The sequence below is a fragment of the Mixophyes fleayi genome, chromosome 10 (genome assembly GCF_038048845.1).
Source record: "Mixophyes fleayi isolate aMixFle1 chromosome 10, aMixFle1.hap1, whole genome shotgun sequence".
In the NCBI taxonomy this organism is placed as follows: Eukaryota; Metazoa; Chordata; class Amphibia; order Anura; family Limnodynastidae; genus Mixophyes; species Mixophyes fleayi.
In genome coordinates this window covers 6,641,178-6,660,724 of record NC_134411.1, presented here as the reverse complement: position 1 = coordinate 6,660,724, position 19,547 = coordinate 6,641,178, and the positions used below count along the sequence as shown (strand labels likewise).

At 38.2% G+C, this 19,547-nt stretch overlaps 1 protein-coding gene across 1 annotated transcript in view; it reads right to left on the bottom strand.

Moving 5' to 3' along the window:
* Positions 1-18,321, bottom strand: part of LOC142103646 (pre-mRNA-processing factor 39-like) — a 39,871-nt gene extending 21,550 nt beyond the window's left edge. Inside the window, exons 1-6 of the mRNA XM_075187751.1 lie at positions 18,256-18,321; positions 17,781-17,977; positions 16,186-16,311; positions 10,290-10,408; positions 1,222-1,389; positions 853-1,003 (exon numbers count right to left, since the gene is read on the bottom strand). Of these exons, the coding sequence (XP_075043852.1) occupies positions 853-1,003; positions 1,222-1,389; positions 10,290-10,408; positions 16,186-16,311; positions 17,781-17,977; positions 18,256-18,295 (801 nt within the window). The 5' untranslated portion in view covers positions 18,296-18,321. The remainder of the gene's footprint in view (positions 1-852; positions 1,004-1,221; positions 1,390-10,289; positions 10,409-16,185; positions 16,312-17,780; positions 17,978-18,255) is intronic.
* Between the last annotated feature and the right edge of the window lie 1,226 nt (positions 18,322-19,547).

Below are 19,547 nucleotides of genomic sequence, written 5' to 3'. Positions count from 1 at the left end.
ACTGAAAGCAGCTTGAGTGTTAGCCTAGATATGGCTGTGTTATATATCCTTATACTTAACTTTTATAGATTTTTTTTTTCCCCCTCCTACTGGTAATCAAGATTTTTTGGGCTGGAACAGCCCATTCCTCCTGGTTTCTTTTCACCTTGTGGATGTGGAAGGGTAATGGTTTTACTCCTCTTTAGCCAATATATCCTAATAGAAGTTGTATTAATTTTGTTCTAAATTCCAAAAAAACGCAAACACTCCTGCACTAAGTGGCTTCACTTTCCTAGAAATACAATTTCTAGTGATCAAATGATGACAGAGAGTCACTCACCTTCTGAGAGTTTGGCCCGAGTTTGAAAATTGGGAGTAAGTCTTAACTCTCATAAGATGAAGACTTAGGGGCATATTCAATTCAGGTTCCGGTCCGCGGCAACGCGCCGTAACGGCCCGCAAACGACATCCACGTTACCGCAATACCAGCAATAACGGGCACTTTCCGTGGTAACGCGCGTTACCGCGAACCGGAACCCGAATTGAATATGCCCAAGTGTGAACATGAGCTTCAAATACACAAGATCATTCTCTCCATCGCCATGGTAGCTAAAAAGTCTATGGATTGACCTATAGTACTTTTAGTTGACTCCCAATACCGGCTGTAGTTCGCTAGATTCCCTTAGGGTCTCCGAGACCACTTTTACATGAGAAAAAAATGCTCACAATTTACCCTCTACTCTCAAGATAATTCAGGATTTAGCCACTTGGTCAAGGGAATGGTACAGATGATAATACGATACTTGCCAAACACAACAATAGAGTTACTAAGCCACTTTACATGATGCTATGGATGTGGAAAACAGTACGCACCGCTAATGACTCTACAACGTCCCCCGACGGAGAGTCTTCAGCAGCAATCGGATCGCTATCACTTTCAATTTGTAATTTTGAGTGGATCCATTCTTGCTCCTCTCTGTCCAAGATGTCAAGAGGGGAATGAGTAGATACAAACTCTTTAAATCTGTAAGGTACAAGAAACAAGACTCTCTGAAAGCAAAATAATGGACAGCATTCCTCTGTAATATATGTGATTACATTACTGTACAACCCATGTATTATGAAATACATTTGCAGTGTACACACTTGTGCAACATAAAAAAGACTAAAGAATATGGTGAGTATGGAAAAAAGGAAAGGATAGTAAATGTTATATATGTTATATTAATTCAGTGTTCTCACCTCTTAAAATGCAGCTGATACTGCTGGGTGGGGATACAAAGTACACGGTCAAATAGTGCGGTAGCACTTTTTAGGTTATCCCGTTTTATCTCCCATTCTATGTAAAGGTTCCAAAGCCCGTCTGAGTAGAACTCCATGCCGACAGCATCCACGGCATTCTTAAATACCCTGTAAAAGCATGAAAAAAAACTAATCTAATATGAAGTAATGCAGTGTATACCAAAACGCAAGCATCTTCCTGATCCCGCAGTAGAGTAATTAGAAGAAATGTGCTGGAACTCCGTCACTATAAAGCAGGCCTGGATTGCACATCTAACGCCTGTTTATTAGAATGTTGCACTATATATATTGAAAGAAAGTATAGCGCTATTAAAAGGATCATGAGCTGCAAGAGCCAGTTAATTCTAAATTGTATTATTGGTCTAAAAATGTTCTACCCAAACCAACTGTTATATTGCATGAAGACTAGAACAACTAGAGCTACATCTACATAAATGTCCAAAGAAATAATCCGTAAACAGCGTAAGGGAGGTTGGTAATAATTCAAACGGGGCTGCAGCCACATTATTAGGCACCTAAAACCTATAAAATACAGAAATGAAAATGAACCAATAGCGCACACAATAGTAATATTTATTATAATAATGACTAAAACAAAGAGTAGCACCTATAAAACCTAAAGAATCTGCATGCTATTGGTTCATTTTCGTTATCCTACATAAGATAAGGAAAAATATAGCATTTCATTACATTCATACCACTTTCAGATTGCCACCCCGGCAATTTCCCAGGTATATGAACCCGGGATATTGCCGGGGAACAGTGCAAGACACCCAGGCAAATACCTGGGTAGACCGTGTTCACACTGAACACGGGTCTGCCTGGTTCTCCATGGCAACTTCACAAGAGGAGCTCCGATTGGCTCCTTTTGTGATGATTTTTTTTTTTAAAAAACTTTACAATGGTGTTCGGTGAGACTAGGGTTGAAAAACCCGGGTCTCACCGTTCATACTGTCGGCTACCTGGGTCCAACCCGGGAATAATCCTCCAAAAGACCTGGGTTTAATTTCCGGGACATCCTACATGGGTCGGTGGGGTATAAGTTGGAAAAAGAATTTTCACAGACAACCAAGAATCAAATCCATACATTTCTGAACTGCTAAATCAGGCGACATGAGTATAGCAACTTTTATTGGCTAACTACAAGGGAAACATATTGCAAGCTTTAGAGACTCTATGGTCCCTTTCTTCAATATACATATTATAAATGAAGCATTATACATGTTATACTTTTAGGAAAAAGTGATGGTTACAATCCCAACTTATGTCAAGATATTTCTAAGCAATGCTACTCTCCGGGAGGTCATTCAACTTGGTAAAGAAGTTGATGGAATTGGTTTCATTACCATTAAATTCCCTATTACATGTAGTTCATAAGGGGAATCTGGTGGAGCTCAAGAAACTAACAACTAGTGGTGAAATATAGAAGAATGATATACACTATTACTAGGGAGCATGCAAATGCATCTTGGTGACTTCCATAGTAAAAAATAAAACATAGGATGTAGGTCAGAACCAGACATTTCATAATGATTGCAAGACGAATCCCACAGGCAGCACCCTTAACCGAAAGCTGAAATCCAGCAAGGCTATAGAATGAGGATGGAGAGCAGTGAAGGATGAAAAGCAAACACTAGATCAGGCTAACACCAAAGAGCCACAGAAACCTGGGGAATAGCCAAGGGTCCAAACAGCAAAAATAATATCTTCGTAAAAATAGTCACATCAAAGACTTTTAACAAAAATGATAAATAGAAAAATGCACTAGTATGATGAACAAACTGTGCTTATGAGCTGCTCAACTAGTCAATAGAGCACACATACTTTCTCCATTCTCACTCAGTTGCCAAAAATGCAGTTCGTACTGAAAATAGAAGACACAGATCCCTGATATAACCACACAGCAATACAAAAAAAAAGGCTCAGAGATAAAAAGACAGCAGGCTAATATTACATCATCCAGTCTCAAACTGTAACATTGTCAGAAAAGCAACATAAATGACACAATGCATTGAATCCAGTACTTCATACCACAAAGTGGCAACACTTATCAATACAATATAAAATGGTACAACACAGAGTGAACCTGAGTAGAGTACAGCATGACCCTGTGCGTTTCAGCACAAGCCACAGGAGATACAAAATAGGGGTTGTCTTGAATCCATAATGCTTTTGGCAAAGCGAGACCATGGCATGGCTGTAAAAATGATTAATCTACATAAGCACCACTGGTTTGGTTTAGCAGAGGGAATGGATACAGTCAAGCCATCAGGGAATACCAGTTACTCCAAGATATACTTGCCTCCCCCACTCTAACTCATACGACAAATTCTTCTTTCGTGACCCTCCTGCAGGATAGCAGGGATGCCACCAGAAGTCTCTTCAAGAGGACTCCTCCAAAATAATAATTTCTTTGGTAGCCCTCCTGTACAGTGCAGGGGCCCCACTTGACTGGTAGATGGAGGTGGGATACTACTTGTGGTCAAAGGTAGAATTAAAAGATAATAAGCCAAACAAAGAAAAACAGACAAAAATCATGTCTGGGGAAGGGCATGCAAAGGAGCTGAATTAACTCTTTAGTGCCCACAACTGTCTTCCAATGACATGCATGAGCAAACCTAGTATGACTTATGTTAGAATAATATTTATATTAGCATAGGAACTGATAAAAGATAACAGTGTCTAATTTACTACCAGCAAACAAACAATCCCATCATCAGCTATTTTATATAGCTGCCACTAATTCTGCAGCGCTGTACAGAGAACTCACTCACATCAGTCCCTGCCCCATTGGAGCTTACAGTCTAAATTCCCTAACACACACACACACACACACACACACACACACACACTCTAAGGTCAATTTAATAGCAGCCAATTAACCTACTATTATATTTTTGGAGAGTGGAGGGAAACAGGAACACCTGAAGGAAACCCATGCAAACACAGGGAAAACATACAAAATCCACAAAGATAAGGCCATGGTCAGGAATTGAACTCATGACCCCAGTGATGTGAGTCTAACTGTTCTTTAGTGTCCTACTAAAGGTGTGTACAGGGGATTTTCTGTAATACATATATAGGAATAAATGCTGCAAGTAAGAATGCTTTCAAAAATAAGTATTATAAGTTTATTTTTTATCAATTAACAAAATGCAAAGTTAATGAACAGAAGAAAAATCTAAATCAAATCAATATTTAGTGTGACCACCCTTTACCTTCAAAACAGCATCAATTTTTCTGGGTACACTTGCACAGTTTTTGAAGGAATTCGGCAGGGAGATTGTTCCAAACATCTTGGAGAACTAACCACAGATATTCTGTGGATATAGGCTAGCTCAAATCCTTCCATCTCTTCATGTAATCCCAGACAGACTCAATGATGTTGAGATCAGAGCTCTGTGGGGGCCATATCATCACTCCCAGGACTCCTTGTTCTTCTTTATGATGAAGATAGTTCTTAATGACATTGGTTGTATGCTTAGGGTCCTTGTCCTGCTGCAGAATTAATTTGGAACCAGATGCCTCCCTGATGGTATTACATGATGGGTAAGTACCTGCCTGCATTTCTCAGCATTGAGAACACCATTAATCCTGACCAAATCCCCAACTCCATTTGCTGAAATGCAGCCCCAAACTTGCAAGGAACCTCCACCATGCTTCACTGTTGTCTGCAGACACTCATTATTGTACCGCTCTCCAGCCCTGGAAAAAAAACAGTGGAACCCAGGTACACCCATCTACTGTTCGGAGAAGACTGGCCAGAAGTGGTCTTCATGGAAGTATTGTGGCCAAAAAGACAACCTTTGAGGTGGAAACAAGGTCAAACGACTCGACTATGCACGAAAGCATAGGAACTGGGGTGCAGAAAAATGGCAGCAGATGATTTGGACTGATGAGTCCAAATTTTAAATATTTGGCTGTAACATAGGGCGCTTTGTTTGCTGAAGGGCTGGAGAGCGGTACAATAACGAGTGTCTGCAATCAACAGTGAAGCATGGTGGAGGTTTCCTACAAGTTTGGGGCTGCATTTCAGCAAATGGAGTTGGGGATTTGGTCAGGATTGTGTCCTCAATGCTGAGAAATACAGACAGGTACTTATCCATCATGCAATGCCATCAGGTTCCAAATTTATTCTGCAGCAGGACAAGGACCCAAAACATACAGTCAATGTCATTAAGAACTATCTTCATCATAAAGAAGAACAAGGAGTCCTGGGAGTGATGATATGGCCCCCACAGAGCCCTGATCTCAACATCATCGAGTCTGTCTGGGATTACATGAAGAGACAAGGATTTGAGCAAGCCTATATCCACAGAATATCTGTGGTTAGTTCTCCAAGATGTTTGGAACAATCTCCCTGCCAAATTCCTTCAAAAACTGTGCAAGTGTGCCCAGAAAAATTGATGCATTGATGCCGTTTTGAAGGTAGAGGGTGGTCATACCAAATATTGATTTAAATTTAGATTTCTCTTCTGTTCATTCACTTTGCATTTGGTTAATTGATAAAAATTATTAATACTTCTCTTTTTTTTAAAGCATTCTTACTTTGCAGTATTTTCTTTGCATCTGCCTAAATCTTTTGCACAGTAATATATCTATATAAATATATACATACACACACATATAAGTATGTATATAAAACAAACATATGATTAGTCCCATGTGGCACTGAGCACTTTAACCCACTGCTTGGCAGATGAACGTAGTTGTGTACTTAACAGTTTATTAGACAACAGCTGTCAAAAGTCGGTGGCACTTTGAAAAAAAAAGTTTCATTTACATTTGTATTGAACATTTTTAATGTTATATACAATGACAATTGTAATCACAGTAATAAACATTAAAAGCAAAAAATGTTTAACAGTATACAAGTACTCATAAATAGGGGAAAAGGAGAAGTGTAAAGCCTGAGCACAAATACTCCAAATCATTTCTAAAACAAAAGTAGAAACTCAAAGACAACCAACTTGAAAGGCAGTGGTTTTAGAGTATTAAACTAATGCTTAAGGCATATATATATATATATATATATATATATATATATATATATATATATATATATATATATATATATATATATATATATATATATATATATATATATATATATATATATACGCACACACACACACACACACACACGGACCTCTTTTCCATTTTCAATATACCCACTTTTGCAAAACGATTGTTTTATAACAAATATGTACAGTGCCATTAATAATATATTAATCTAATTTATTAACTGATGTATTTAATAAAAGTGATACACGTGAAGAATCTATTATATCGGATCCATTTCAGGAAATAGAATAGATTTTTTTAATTTGGAGCATCATGTCTAGAGTATTATATTAAATTAGATGGAAAAAAATGCCCCCACCCTGTCCCCTGAATTCAATGACTAATCAGTGCTCCGTTCCTTACAGTGAATGTTGGAAGAAACCCTAGGTCAAAGTTACTGAACAGAAGCAATAATTTCACTTTATCATTTGATCAATTTTCTTCATTACGGGTTTTCCAGGCAATAGATCCCATGCCTGTACTTGTAGCCAACAGCAATTAAATATATTGTATAAATAAAACATAAACCCATTGGTCCCAAAGGAGATGTCCACACTTGATCTGGGTCCTATGAAAAACAATACTTAGGAAGCTCACACTTTTATAAAACAGTAAAAACAAACCTGCAAATATCACAAGGGATTAAAGAAACACTAAGGGCTATATTTACTAAGCTGCGGGTTTGAAAAAGTGGGTATGTTGCCATAAGCAACCAATCAGATTCTAGCTATCATTTTGTAGAAGGTACTAAATAAATGAAAGCTAGAATCTGATTGGTTGCTATAGGCAACATCCCCACTTTTTCAAACCCGCAGTTTAGTAAATCTAGCCCTAAGAGTTTTGAACTAACAACATGTTAGTCTGTAAAAATGGAGAGCAACAACCTATAACATTATGCTAATCACATTTTTAAATCGTTGGTTTTACTGAATCATCAAGGTATACATTAACATAAATGTTAATATAAACAAGCTAAATACATAAAACGGCAATAGGGATTAAAGCATAACTATTAATTATTGTGGGATAAATAAATGGATGAATATCTCACTTTCATGCACTGTGCAACACAGCTAGGAGTTTGAATGAAGCCTTCCCTTTGCAGGAGAGAAGATCTCCTACTGGGACTACTGCTGGGTTAGGAATTCAAGGCTGGGAAGGCACAGCTAAATGAGATTTTCTTCTTTTATTTATCTCACATAATTACATATTACAGTTTTAGCTTGGGATGAAGCTATCCAGGTGCCATTTAAAAGCATGAAAACTTCTGTAACATGTTAAAAATAAATAAATACTGCATTAAAAAATGAAAACAAAATGTAACAATGAATTCTATTAAATATTCAATACAGTATACAAATAATAACTGTAAGCAACTGGCATATATTAAACTTCCAATTAATTCTGAATCACTTAAAACACTAATAGAAAATAAGGCAAATACATATAAAGTCATTACCATCATCAGCTATTTATATAGTGCTCCTAATTCCGCAGCGCTGTACAGAGAACTCACTCACATCAGTCCCTGCCCCATTGGTGCTTACAGTCTGAATTCCCTAACACACACACACACACATTAGGGTCAATTTGATAGCAGCCAATTAACCTACCAGTATGTTTTTGCAGTGTGGGATGAAACCGGAGCACCTGGAGGAAACCCACGCAAACACGGGGAGATTCCAGAATAACTATTTTGGTCATTGTAAGATGTGAGGTATTTATGTAGTCACTGCGCAGTTTTTATGCATAGTGGTGCTACTCAGTGACAACTCAAGAGCACTTTGAAGACAAGTATTTATTAAATGACGTAATCATTTAGTAAACTAAGTGTAGCCTAGATATTGCTTAGACTAAATTAAGAATCAGATCTGGTGATACCAGTTCAACAATGCCCAAAAATAATGAAATACAACTAGGCATAACTAAAAGGTTAGAACTCCATAGGTGGAGTCCCAGGAAATCTGAAAGGGGCTATTATGACATGAGGTTGGTGTAGGCAGCACAATATTGCTTAGCTGCATTACCTTCCAATCGCATGCAAACAACAAGCCCCTTCACTGCACAATCCAATTATCTCTACAATTGGAGAGCAGTCATTCTCAGCATTGGCTGGACAACTGCTTAATTTCAGTCCTCACCATTTAACTGCCCCAAATGTCACCATGGCTTGCTAGACAGTTAATTCAGATTTGTTTATTTTCAAAAGTGTAACACACATGGCAGTTATGCAGATTTAATGTTTAAAGGACACAACCATGCAGGATAAGCACCCAAAAATAGCAGTACAGTCACAGCTGTGGGTTCTTTCGATACATTGCAAAAAGACAGGGATGTGTATGTACAGTAACTAAAGACTCCAGTATTCACCAGTGGTACATAGAAGGCAGTGGGCAGACTAGAGCCTACTCCACTTTGTAAAACCCTACACTGCCTCCCGGTGTCCACCAGAATCAAATTTAAATTACTCACCCTTACCTACAAAGCCCTCATCAACAAAACTACTCCTGCATACATCTCAAATCTCATATCAAAATGCTCTCCCTCCCGTCCTCTTAGATCTACCTCTGACCTGCACCTTGTCTAATCTCTGGTAACCACCTCTCACTCCCGTCTACAAGACTTCTCCCGTGCTGCTCCCTACTTATGCAATTCCCTACCATGCCCAATCAGACTTTCCCACAGCCTTCAAATCTTTAGACGCTCTTTGAAAACCTATCTCTTTTTTAGAGGTGACCTTATCCCCGATAACATTATTTACACTAATGCACCCTCACAACTGTTCCAATCTCCACTGTGAACTACATTTGCTCCTCTTGTTTCAGCTGTGCCCTCCACCCCTTAGAATGTAAGCTCTCTAATGAGCAGGGTCCTCCATACCCTTTGATTTTATGTCTGCATTTATTATGTCTACCATACTGTATGGCGCTGCAGAGCATTGTGGCGCCTTACAAATCTATGATGATAATAATAAAAATGACCCAGCAGAAAAGAAAAGAGGCTGCACAGAGTCCTTACAACCAGTTTAACACACCGCAGATACTATTTTAAATACATTTTGAGGGATAATTCACTAATATTGCTCAAAAGTGCAGATATGCCCATACTTGTCTTCAAAACGCTGTGAAAACTCCACTGAGAAAAAGTCCATGGAGGGGGAATAAAATGTTTAGAGACAATTGTTTTGGGTGGCAAATCTACAGGCATTATTGCACTTGTGAACAACAGGGTACTCCAAATTGAAAACAATGGCAACATAAGAAGGGTAATTTATTATACAGAAGACATCAATACCATTCATTGCACGTAAATTACAATAGTAAAAAAACTTTAAGTGCGGAATGCACTTTGGCTGGCTGGTCACAGGGGCAGAGGTGGAAGAAGTCTTCCTGGCCTGCTTAAAAGTACAAAAAGAAATGCACTGCTACCTATCAAAACAGACACCAGGTGGACACATGCAAAAACAAATAAGAGGAACATAACAGGCTAGGAAAAGAATCTTCAATTATGCATACACAAGTGATAACCACCCAAATCAGATATATGTTCCCATAAATAGAGCCATGAAAGTGTTAGCAAGTTAACTCTTGAGAGAAGAAACTGGGCAACTGACAATCTGTTGTTCATACACAAAGTTTGATCATTCAAGGGAGAGATCATGCACATACATAGGATTGTATCAATTTAATTGTATGGCAATACACATTTCAGTCTAATGAGTGACCAAATGTTTAGAACCTTAAAAATTTTACAATAATGACTAACAATATAATAACCATTTGATCACTTCCACACACAAACACTGTCATCAATACAACTTTATCAATCACAGCCAAACTGATTTCATATTAACAGAAATGTCCACCCCCTATCACATCCCATTTCATCCTGAACAACTGGGGTTGGGGTACAAAACATCTATCTACAGCCCATTTCTGTCTTACCCATCTAATTTCTCCAGAGACTTCGGGAGGGTCATATCCATGCTGTTTTTCACGTGCATGATGTAGCTTGTCCACAAAGTGCCATTGAGTGGGTTTGACTTCACGGCACGATTAAAGATCTGTACAGAGCAGAAATGTTAGTACACATACAATCCTGCTTTGGAAGTGGCACTCTACCATCTGCCATCACACAGCATTGCTCTAATGGTAGAATGATGTTTTTGTAAGCAAACATTCAAGAACGATAGTAATGCAGAAATACTACATTCATATTTAATAAACAAGAAGTGTACTTTTCTTGTTTAGGTCTATTTTTAAATGTATTATTTATGTTTTCTTTCCACATGTATAACACAACTCCCTTATTATATACATTAATATGACATATAGGCAGAAGAAATTAATGGTCTACTCGAAAATATTTATATATATTTTTTTTAAAAAACTATGAAATTACAATAATGAACAGGTTAGTAGTGTAATTAATTATATATACATATTTCACAAACATTTCTTTAAATATTTATAAGCCCATTAGTCCCAATGCATATATGTACTAAGACTCATTGAGGGTATTCCCAGAACTGTTGAAAGTTTAAAGAAATTTAAAAAAAAATGCCCCACTGAAAACCTTTACTCAGTTTTTTTTTTAAATTTAAGACAACAAATAAATAAATAAATAAATACAAAAGGTGAAAGAACAAATATAAAACACTGTTTGTGTTCCCTGTTGCTGCTGAAGAAAAAAAATAAAATATATATGACACTCTACGGTAAGCAAAATACAAAAAAAACAAAAACAGTGAAAATAGTGATTAACTTAGTGAAAATCTCATGACAAATATTTTTTTTTATTTATTTTTTTTAAAGAAAACAAGAACTATTATTTCTGTTGTTTTACCCACCCATTCCACACAGCCATCCAGATTAATCTTGATTCAGACCCACCTTGGTTGAATTTCCCACCGCCCTATACAGCACCCTTCATGTACTGTACCCACCCATTCCACGCATGTACTTGAGCGCTAAGCGAAACCCCCCTTTTCTATAGCTCATTAGGGGTTAACGCCTCTTCACTCAGCAACTCGTACATTCACATTACCCCAGTGCATCCACCATCTCCCCCTTTTCTGTTGTTTTACACTGCATTTTACCAAACAACACTTCTGAGAATATACTTCATTCCTGTTTCTAAGCAAGTCCCCGTGTTTTAATAAAGCACTTCTTTACATAATTTTTTAGAACTCAATGTGCTGTATTAAGGTTTATCCTTCATTATACTGAATATGTTTGTTATGTGTTCCACCTGGACTGCACTATTGGGAAAGATAAAACTTGCCTTTTTCTCTTCTTTTCTTTTGAATCACCATCTTGATTGTTGCTGGGCAGGTCCCAAACACTCATCCAGCTCTCCAGGACCTCCCCAACTTCTTGTGGAGAGAACACTGATCGAGTCAGGAGAGCCGGCTGGGTAAATCCGTGCTTCAGATGAAGGCGCAGTCGCCCTTTACATGCGTAGAAGAGCTCATAAGGTTTAAGCCTGGAAATTAAAACTCTTTGCACTTCATTTTAACAGTGCAGATGACGTCACAAGAATTGCGGGGTAGGTATCTTGGGTGTTTCACAATACAAGTGATACAACTCTCTTTTACATGGAAAGTCAGTGCATCATCACTTAATGATTGCTTAGTTGCGTAATGCTGAAACTGACAAAGGTGGCAGTAAAGGCCAAAGGAACACAACATAACATTGTCTCTCAGTATCCATGTTAGTTTACACAGATTGTTTGTCCTTGCAATTATACCTATGCAAGTGTCCCTATAACTATTTACATATTGATGTCCCTTGAAGCTGTGTACTAGTATCCCTACGTATCTGTATAAGTACTGTTAGCTATGTGCTCAAATTACTGTCCCTTTCATTGAATATGTCTGTGAACATCCATTAACTGATGTAGATGTGTACCCCAGTGTTTGTAGGTCTGTCAATCATTGTGTATCCCAGGACCTTTTTCTTTAATCAAATCATTTTAATTTTGCATATTAATGCAACATATATATAGCTGGTCCCATTCCTAGATTGAACCCCACATTTTCCTCCCCTTCTCACATACAATTATTACACATATTTGACTTGTACACAAACATCTACATGTTTGCACAATAAGATGGTTGCTTGTCACATCTGTTTGTAAATAAACAGCCAGATTTTGATTAACCAAGACATAAAACCCACTTATAGGCAACATCTCCACTTTTTCAAACCCACAACTTGATAAATGTATCCCTTAGAGTTCATCCACAGAGACCAGACTGTTACACTCACCCTGTAAACTTATGGTCTGTCCACTTATTTATGCTTCATAGACGTCATTTAACCATCAGTGTAATTATTGCAAGATCCTGGATAGCCTCTGAAACATCAAGTGTTTACCAGTGGATAGCTCTGCTTAATAGGACACTAGAATGAATGCTTTATGTATACTAGCTGACATTGTATTGTAAGTCTGGTCTCTGTGGATGAACGCTAAGTGGGCTTTATGTCTTTGCCTGAAGCACTAATAATCACCTAAACGCTGCAAGACCCCACAGCTCCCAGAACCCCACAGCTCCCAGAACCCCACCGACCAATATCACCGTTGACAACTCGGCAAGATATTGGCTAAAAATGTGGATATTTGCCTTAATAAAATAATTGCCAAAATCATGAATCCAGATCAGACAGTGTTTATGCCAGGCATATCTACTAATGATAATCTATAGAAGATATTAACCTATCTGCAAATCACACACGAGAATGAAGGATGAGCAGCAATGGTGTCACAAAGACCTTAAACTTTGGTTTTGAGAAAGGTTTACTTACCTGGGTTTACTGTATTGCTGCCCCACTGGAGAGGATGAGGACTACCTGCTGAATGACTAACCCCCTCCAACTGAAAAAGGGCACTCGTCAGGGGTACCCACTGTCCCCAGTACTGCTTGCTCTGGAAATCAAACCATTGACTTGAGCAGTCATAGTGGATGTGCGTATTAGAGGGTTGAGGATGGAGGAGAAGGTAGATACAACGCTCTGTACACAGATTATATGGTTTTAATTCCTGAAGATGCGGCAATTCATATATGATGGCAAAAAAAAAAAACTGAAAAGTTTCCTATTATTCAGCTATAAAAAAATAATTGTGATTTTTTTTATAGTACAATGATGAGGTCATAAAGGACCAGTTTTTTAATTTGGAAAAGATGTTCTAGTTAGATATACTTTCTCCATAGTGAGGGGAAGATCTTAGTACTACCTACCTTCAGCAAGGAGGTGACTGGATTTGATCTAAACATGGGTCTAGCTGGGGATGTGTGTATTTATCAGCAAATGCACATAAATGTTGGTAATAGTATGAAGGATTGAAACAGTATCTTTAGCTTTTGTGCAAAAATTGTATTTTACCGCAGATTGCGAATGTCATGAACCCCTTGATCTACTCCCCTAAATATATTGTGCGAATTTAAAAAATAGCTGTCTCGGTTCAATGTTGCCTATTAGAAAATCAGTCACCCATAATATATTCACATTCCAACATACAATATTTTTTGTTTAAGCTTTCATTTTAGATGCCTATTTTAACCCTGATACTCCCAAAATAAGGGTGCCTCCCAAAAAGACCTTGTAAACATCTCATAGCAATGGCAGGTTGGGTTGGGTACGTACTATCAACAATGGAAATGTTGGCAGTTATTCTGTCAACATAAAAATGTCAGTCGGCTAAATGCCAAAACTTCAATTCTGGTGACAGCTTCAAAATGTCGACAATCACAATGCCGACATTAAAGAGCAATGCCGGCGGGTCCGGCATTATTGGAAAATTGACCACATCCCGGAAGATGGAACGTATGTACATCAATGAATTATTTTTTATGTCTGTACCTTACGTCGCTGTGTACTGCGGCTATCCCTGTGTGACTGAGTGTACAATTTAGTATCTAATTCTGTGTGTATGCATCTCTGCACCTTTGGGAGCAGTTTAGTGTCATTTATACTGTGTGTGTATGTCTGCCCTTGTGAGTATGTCATCACCGTTAATCCTGTGTATGAAAGGCCTGCTCCCATGTATAAATGTAAAGGTCACAGAATATTATTGTGCATGAACAAATATGTTCATGTGCATATAAACTAGCGTTGAAATCCCTTTGCTTATATTATGCAGATCATAAGTTCAACAACTGGCAAAAAGCTGTATCAAACGAACACTATCAACAAATGATATCAGAAAGTAGAAATACATTTAAGTACACAGTAATATCTGTCTGTGTGTTGAGATGATTGAGTAAGCGAAATATATTACTTTAACTAAAAAAAAAAAAAAAGATGTAAATAAAACTAAATACATCAGTTTGACTCAATAGAATAAAACATTTAAAGATGTAAATGTGTTTATGTGTACACAAGTGGGTTACATGGTTTTTTGTATAGACAGACACACATACATGGAGATATACAAATACGCACAGAGGAAAAATACTGACTTAGATAAAGATACACACTTTCTCAGGAAAACAATCAGAAAGTGACACACATGTATGTACATAGAAATACAGGCAGTGGCACTCACTTACACACACACACTGTAATCACCAAGCTTCCTTTGCTGTGTTTTCCCAAACTCAGTCAACTTTTAAGTGGTTCCTACATTGTTTCCAGCACAGGAAACCTCTACATGGTCCCAGGCTCTAGGATTCCTCATGACTGGGCAGAGAAACAGAACGCAAAAAGCACAGTGCAGCCAATATATGACATCAAAGTTGTTTCAACTGACGGTGGTAGCGATTATCCTGTGTCAATCATAATCCTAAAGTTCCTATGGCAGCGCTGAACATTCACATGGAAAACATGAGTCGTCAAGAGCAGGAAATCAGCGGGGCAGAGACTTTAGGGCGGGGGGGGGGGGGGGGGGGGGGGCGGATATGAAATAACCAGGGTATTGTATCGTATTGTGGGTTATAAAATTCTGATCTAGAGTGATGAAAGAACCACATGGAAAATCAACATGGAACTGCCCCATAATTCAAAGTCCAACCTACTACCAAATTAGGTCTTTTCCCTTTAACTTTTACATTTTCCCCCTTAAACACTGCAAAGTTTAGCTGCATTTATGTCTTAAATTAATCGTGAGAGATAGAGAACAGCGGCACTGTCTTTATTAAGCAGTCCACTGTTTTAGGTTTGAATGTTTTTAGTACATTGGTTAAAGTGTTTTAAGAAACCCGCTTTTCCACAAAAGTGCAACTGGAAGATGCAAAAGGCATCCCAATGAAAGTATCGACAGAAGTCCAATTTTGACCACTTAAGACACTGTGCACCCTCCAGCAAAACTTTGAATGCCGCGCCAACCAAAAAGCATTTACTCCAATACTGTATCTCATTTAAATAATCTTATCTTGCAAAAAGAAATGTTCTTTTGAATATGAAAAAATAGGCTCATGTGGCTAAACCGCACTCAGCCAGGATTGCTCCCAATTCACACAACTCCTCAAAATGCACCTCTATAAATACCACCATCCTAGCCCATACATCCATGCACTTACTTGTAAAAATGGGTGAACTTGTAAGTAGGCATACAACACAAAAACATTTGCAGATTTGTAAATGAGCCTTATTGTATCTTAATTATCGTGTGTGGAGGCATTTTGTGTTTAGTGAAGAGTGTAGACAGTGTAGTATGTCTGTATGTTTAATATATTGCAAGGACTAGTGTATTCCATATGTAGACTTACAAGAAAGGCAAATTAATACTCATATGTATTACTTAAACAACATCCAGTGACAGATTCAGCAGTTTACCACTGAAATTCAAGAATACAAACAACTATCCAATTTGTGGTATCCTGTATACTGTCACACGTACCTTTTCAGTTTCTTCGGAAGAGCCAAGCTGCTGCACTATTTCTGCATACTTCCTCCAGTAGATGTGAGAAAGTGGGTACTGCATGAGAAATGCATCGTATGCTCTCCTACAAGCTGGCAAGTTTTTCTGTGGGAGTCAAGGAGAGATAGCTATGTAGACATATGAAAGCTCTGCCTGCACTTCCAACTAAATCAGTGTCCACAATCAGACTGCTAAACATGAACACATTCAAGAATGGACAAACAAGAAAAAGTATTATCAAAAGCTTCCATTCGGAGGTGAAGTGATCTAATTATATCAGAGTACCTAATGAATAAATTAAAAAACTTATTGGGGTGTGTGTCTATATTAGGGAATTTAGACTGTAAGCTCCAATGGGGCAGGGACTGATGTGAATGAGTTCTCTGTACAGCGCTGCGGAATTAGTGGCGCTATATAAATAAATGATGATGATGATGATGAAGGGAACACTGCTGCCCGCATGGGAGTTTCATGCTGCTGCTGAAAATGCTTTTCCTTCCTAGCCAGAGGATGTCTCACAGTTGATGAGATCTTGTTTGGACTAATTGCAGATCACCTGTTTTGTTTTATCTGAATGTACACTCAATGTACTATAATTTTATGCTTATTTACCTTACTTATCTTTTATTTTAAAATGTTTCTGGAATTTGGGCTATTGTATGATACTTCAAGCTTTAACATACAAGCCTTTATTGGTGTAAATATTTGCACATTTTTAAACATTTAAACATCCTCTATGTTCTCTAACATTTTACACTATTATACCTCTATTTTCTTTTGTGACTAAAGTAGCATCCTTGTGAAGGGAATCTATTTGACTATATGAAGAAGACAACAAGCACTGCAGATAAGCTTTATGATTCATTCATTTTGGTACGCGGATATAATTAGAGCACTAAACTGCTGATTGGAATCTTTTGATAATACTACACTATTTGGCTCTCTATTTTTTATTTTAGACGCATACCTGGAACAGGTGTCTGAGAAAAGAGCAGCCATTTGTACAGCACGGTGGCTAAGTGGTTAGCACTTCTGCCTCACAGCGCTGGGGTCATGAGCTCAATTCCCAACCATGGCCTTATCTGTGTGGAGTTTGTATGTTCTCCCCGTGTTTGCGTGGGTTTCCTCCAGGTGCTCCGGTTTCCTCCCACACTCCAAAAACATACTAGTAGGTTAATTGGCTGCTATCAAAATTGACCCTAGTCTCTGTCTGTATGTGTGTGTGTTAGGGAATTTATACTGCAAGCTCTAATGGGGGCAGGGACTGATGTGAGTTCTCTGTACAGCGCTGCGGAATCAGTGGCGCTTTATAAATAAATGATGATTTTATTTGAGCATTTGATAATCACATGGCGCTTTTACATTTTATTTTTGTGATACATTCAAGAATGGATTAATGAAAAATTAGTTCTATACGTCTAAGAGAAAAGAAACACTCAAACTGATGTGCAGTCCATAAAAACCAGATAGCTGCTGCTTGTGTACATGTGGAGATCTAAGAACAGGTGTCCATCACCAATTGGACAGTGAGAAGGAAATAGTTGTGTGATACAGTAAAAGGTGCTTAATCTTACCGCTCTTTCTGCAGCTGTTATCAGCCTAGTCCAAGTAGCAAAAGCATTGGGCTTAGTTAGGGCTGCGATCCAGGAGGATGGCATGTTAAGGTCCGCATCATCTCTGGGAGCATCATTTTCACCATCACTACCTGAACAGTCCTCCGTAGTAAGGACATCACAAGGCTGGGAATGACGACCAGAGACAGAAGAGGAGTCTGCAGACAGAAGAGATTTTTATACACATTTTGCATCATCCATAATTGGCATTGCATTATACCCAAATTAAAACAAAGCTCGCACTTTACATGGAATCAGAGTGATATAACCCTTGGCATGGCCTGTACAGTATCTAGCCACATTGCATTGTGCTACAGATCGCACCTCCCATCTTTTCGAACATTTCCTCGAATTACACATAATTTCGCCCGCATAATCCCCCCATGTATTCTATTTACTATATTAAGTCTCATAGTTAATGAATTTAAATTTAAACCTCTAGAAATTCCTGACGGAAACCTCCACTGGGACGCCATCTTCCTTCCTTGACGTCATACAAGCGCGACAACGATAACAGTTCCCATTCTTCAGTAAACGGCCAATGGGGCCGAGCCAAGCTCAGCGCGACAACTGGCAGCGCCGCGAAAAGCTTAGGGGCGGCCATCATTAATATGGGCAAAAAATTCATATCGTGAAGCCGTATTGTATTACATTACTTTGTTATTGTGTTCACGTCGTGTTTTTAGTCTATCATACTCGTTCATTTTTCACTTAAATTAGTATTTCACAGTGTTTGATCATGTTTTATTTCATTTCAGCGCTATATGTCGCATTTGTACTGGCATCCGCTGTTTTTATTCATCGAAAATATATATTAATCTGATTATGGTTTCCAAATCTGCCATTTAAGGATGCACAAGTGCATTTTAAAAGCACTGCAATTAGTTAAAATACATTTTTTCATAATATCCAACTGTCCCTGTTTCCAGGGTGATCGGGATGATTGCCTGCAGTTACATTTTCTGCCTTTAGGGGACGCTAACTTTTTTCTTTCACCCAATGCTTTAGAGATATAAGAATAGAGAAAAAGCAACTCTTACACTTCAATAAATTAAAAATAATTATAAATAATTTTAACAAGTATAATTTCCACTTTAATTTACATTCCTGTTGATAAAAAAAATAACGTAATAAAATGTAATAATTACAAATAAATTTACATGCATTGATTTCTTCTAGCAAAACAGATCTATCATTTTTGTTTACGTGAAATGAAGGCCTTTTAAGCATAGATATGTACACTGGAGTGTTTTCTATGCGTTTCCAGAGGGAAGATGGCTATATATTTTTTATTTATGTGGGATAATCACAATGTAAGCAATGATATGTACACTGTGAGTGTTTTCTATGGGCCCGATTCATTATGGCATGCATTCTGAGTGCATCCCACGCTCAGAATTTGACACCTGTATTTAGGCCTTGTGTGTGCCCGAATTTTCAAGCCACAGATCTCAAGGTCCGTTGCCTGTTGAATTTGGGCACAGGGCTGCTGTAGTACACAGGCGCAGCAGGTACGTATCTGTCAGCGCCTGTTGAGTCGGTGGTTCGGGCGGCGTTAGGATGGGGCATTAGGAGAGGGTGCCCCCCTCCTAATGCTATTAAATCTAGTGCATACTTGCCAAGTTTTTGATTTCCCCCTCCGGGAAACATGGGAACGATGTTCCCCTCTGACAGCATGGTAAATCCCCATACAGTATAAATAGATCTTGCGTCTGTATATATTTCATT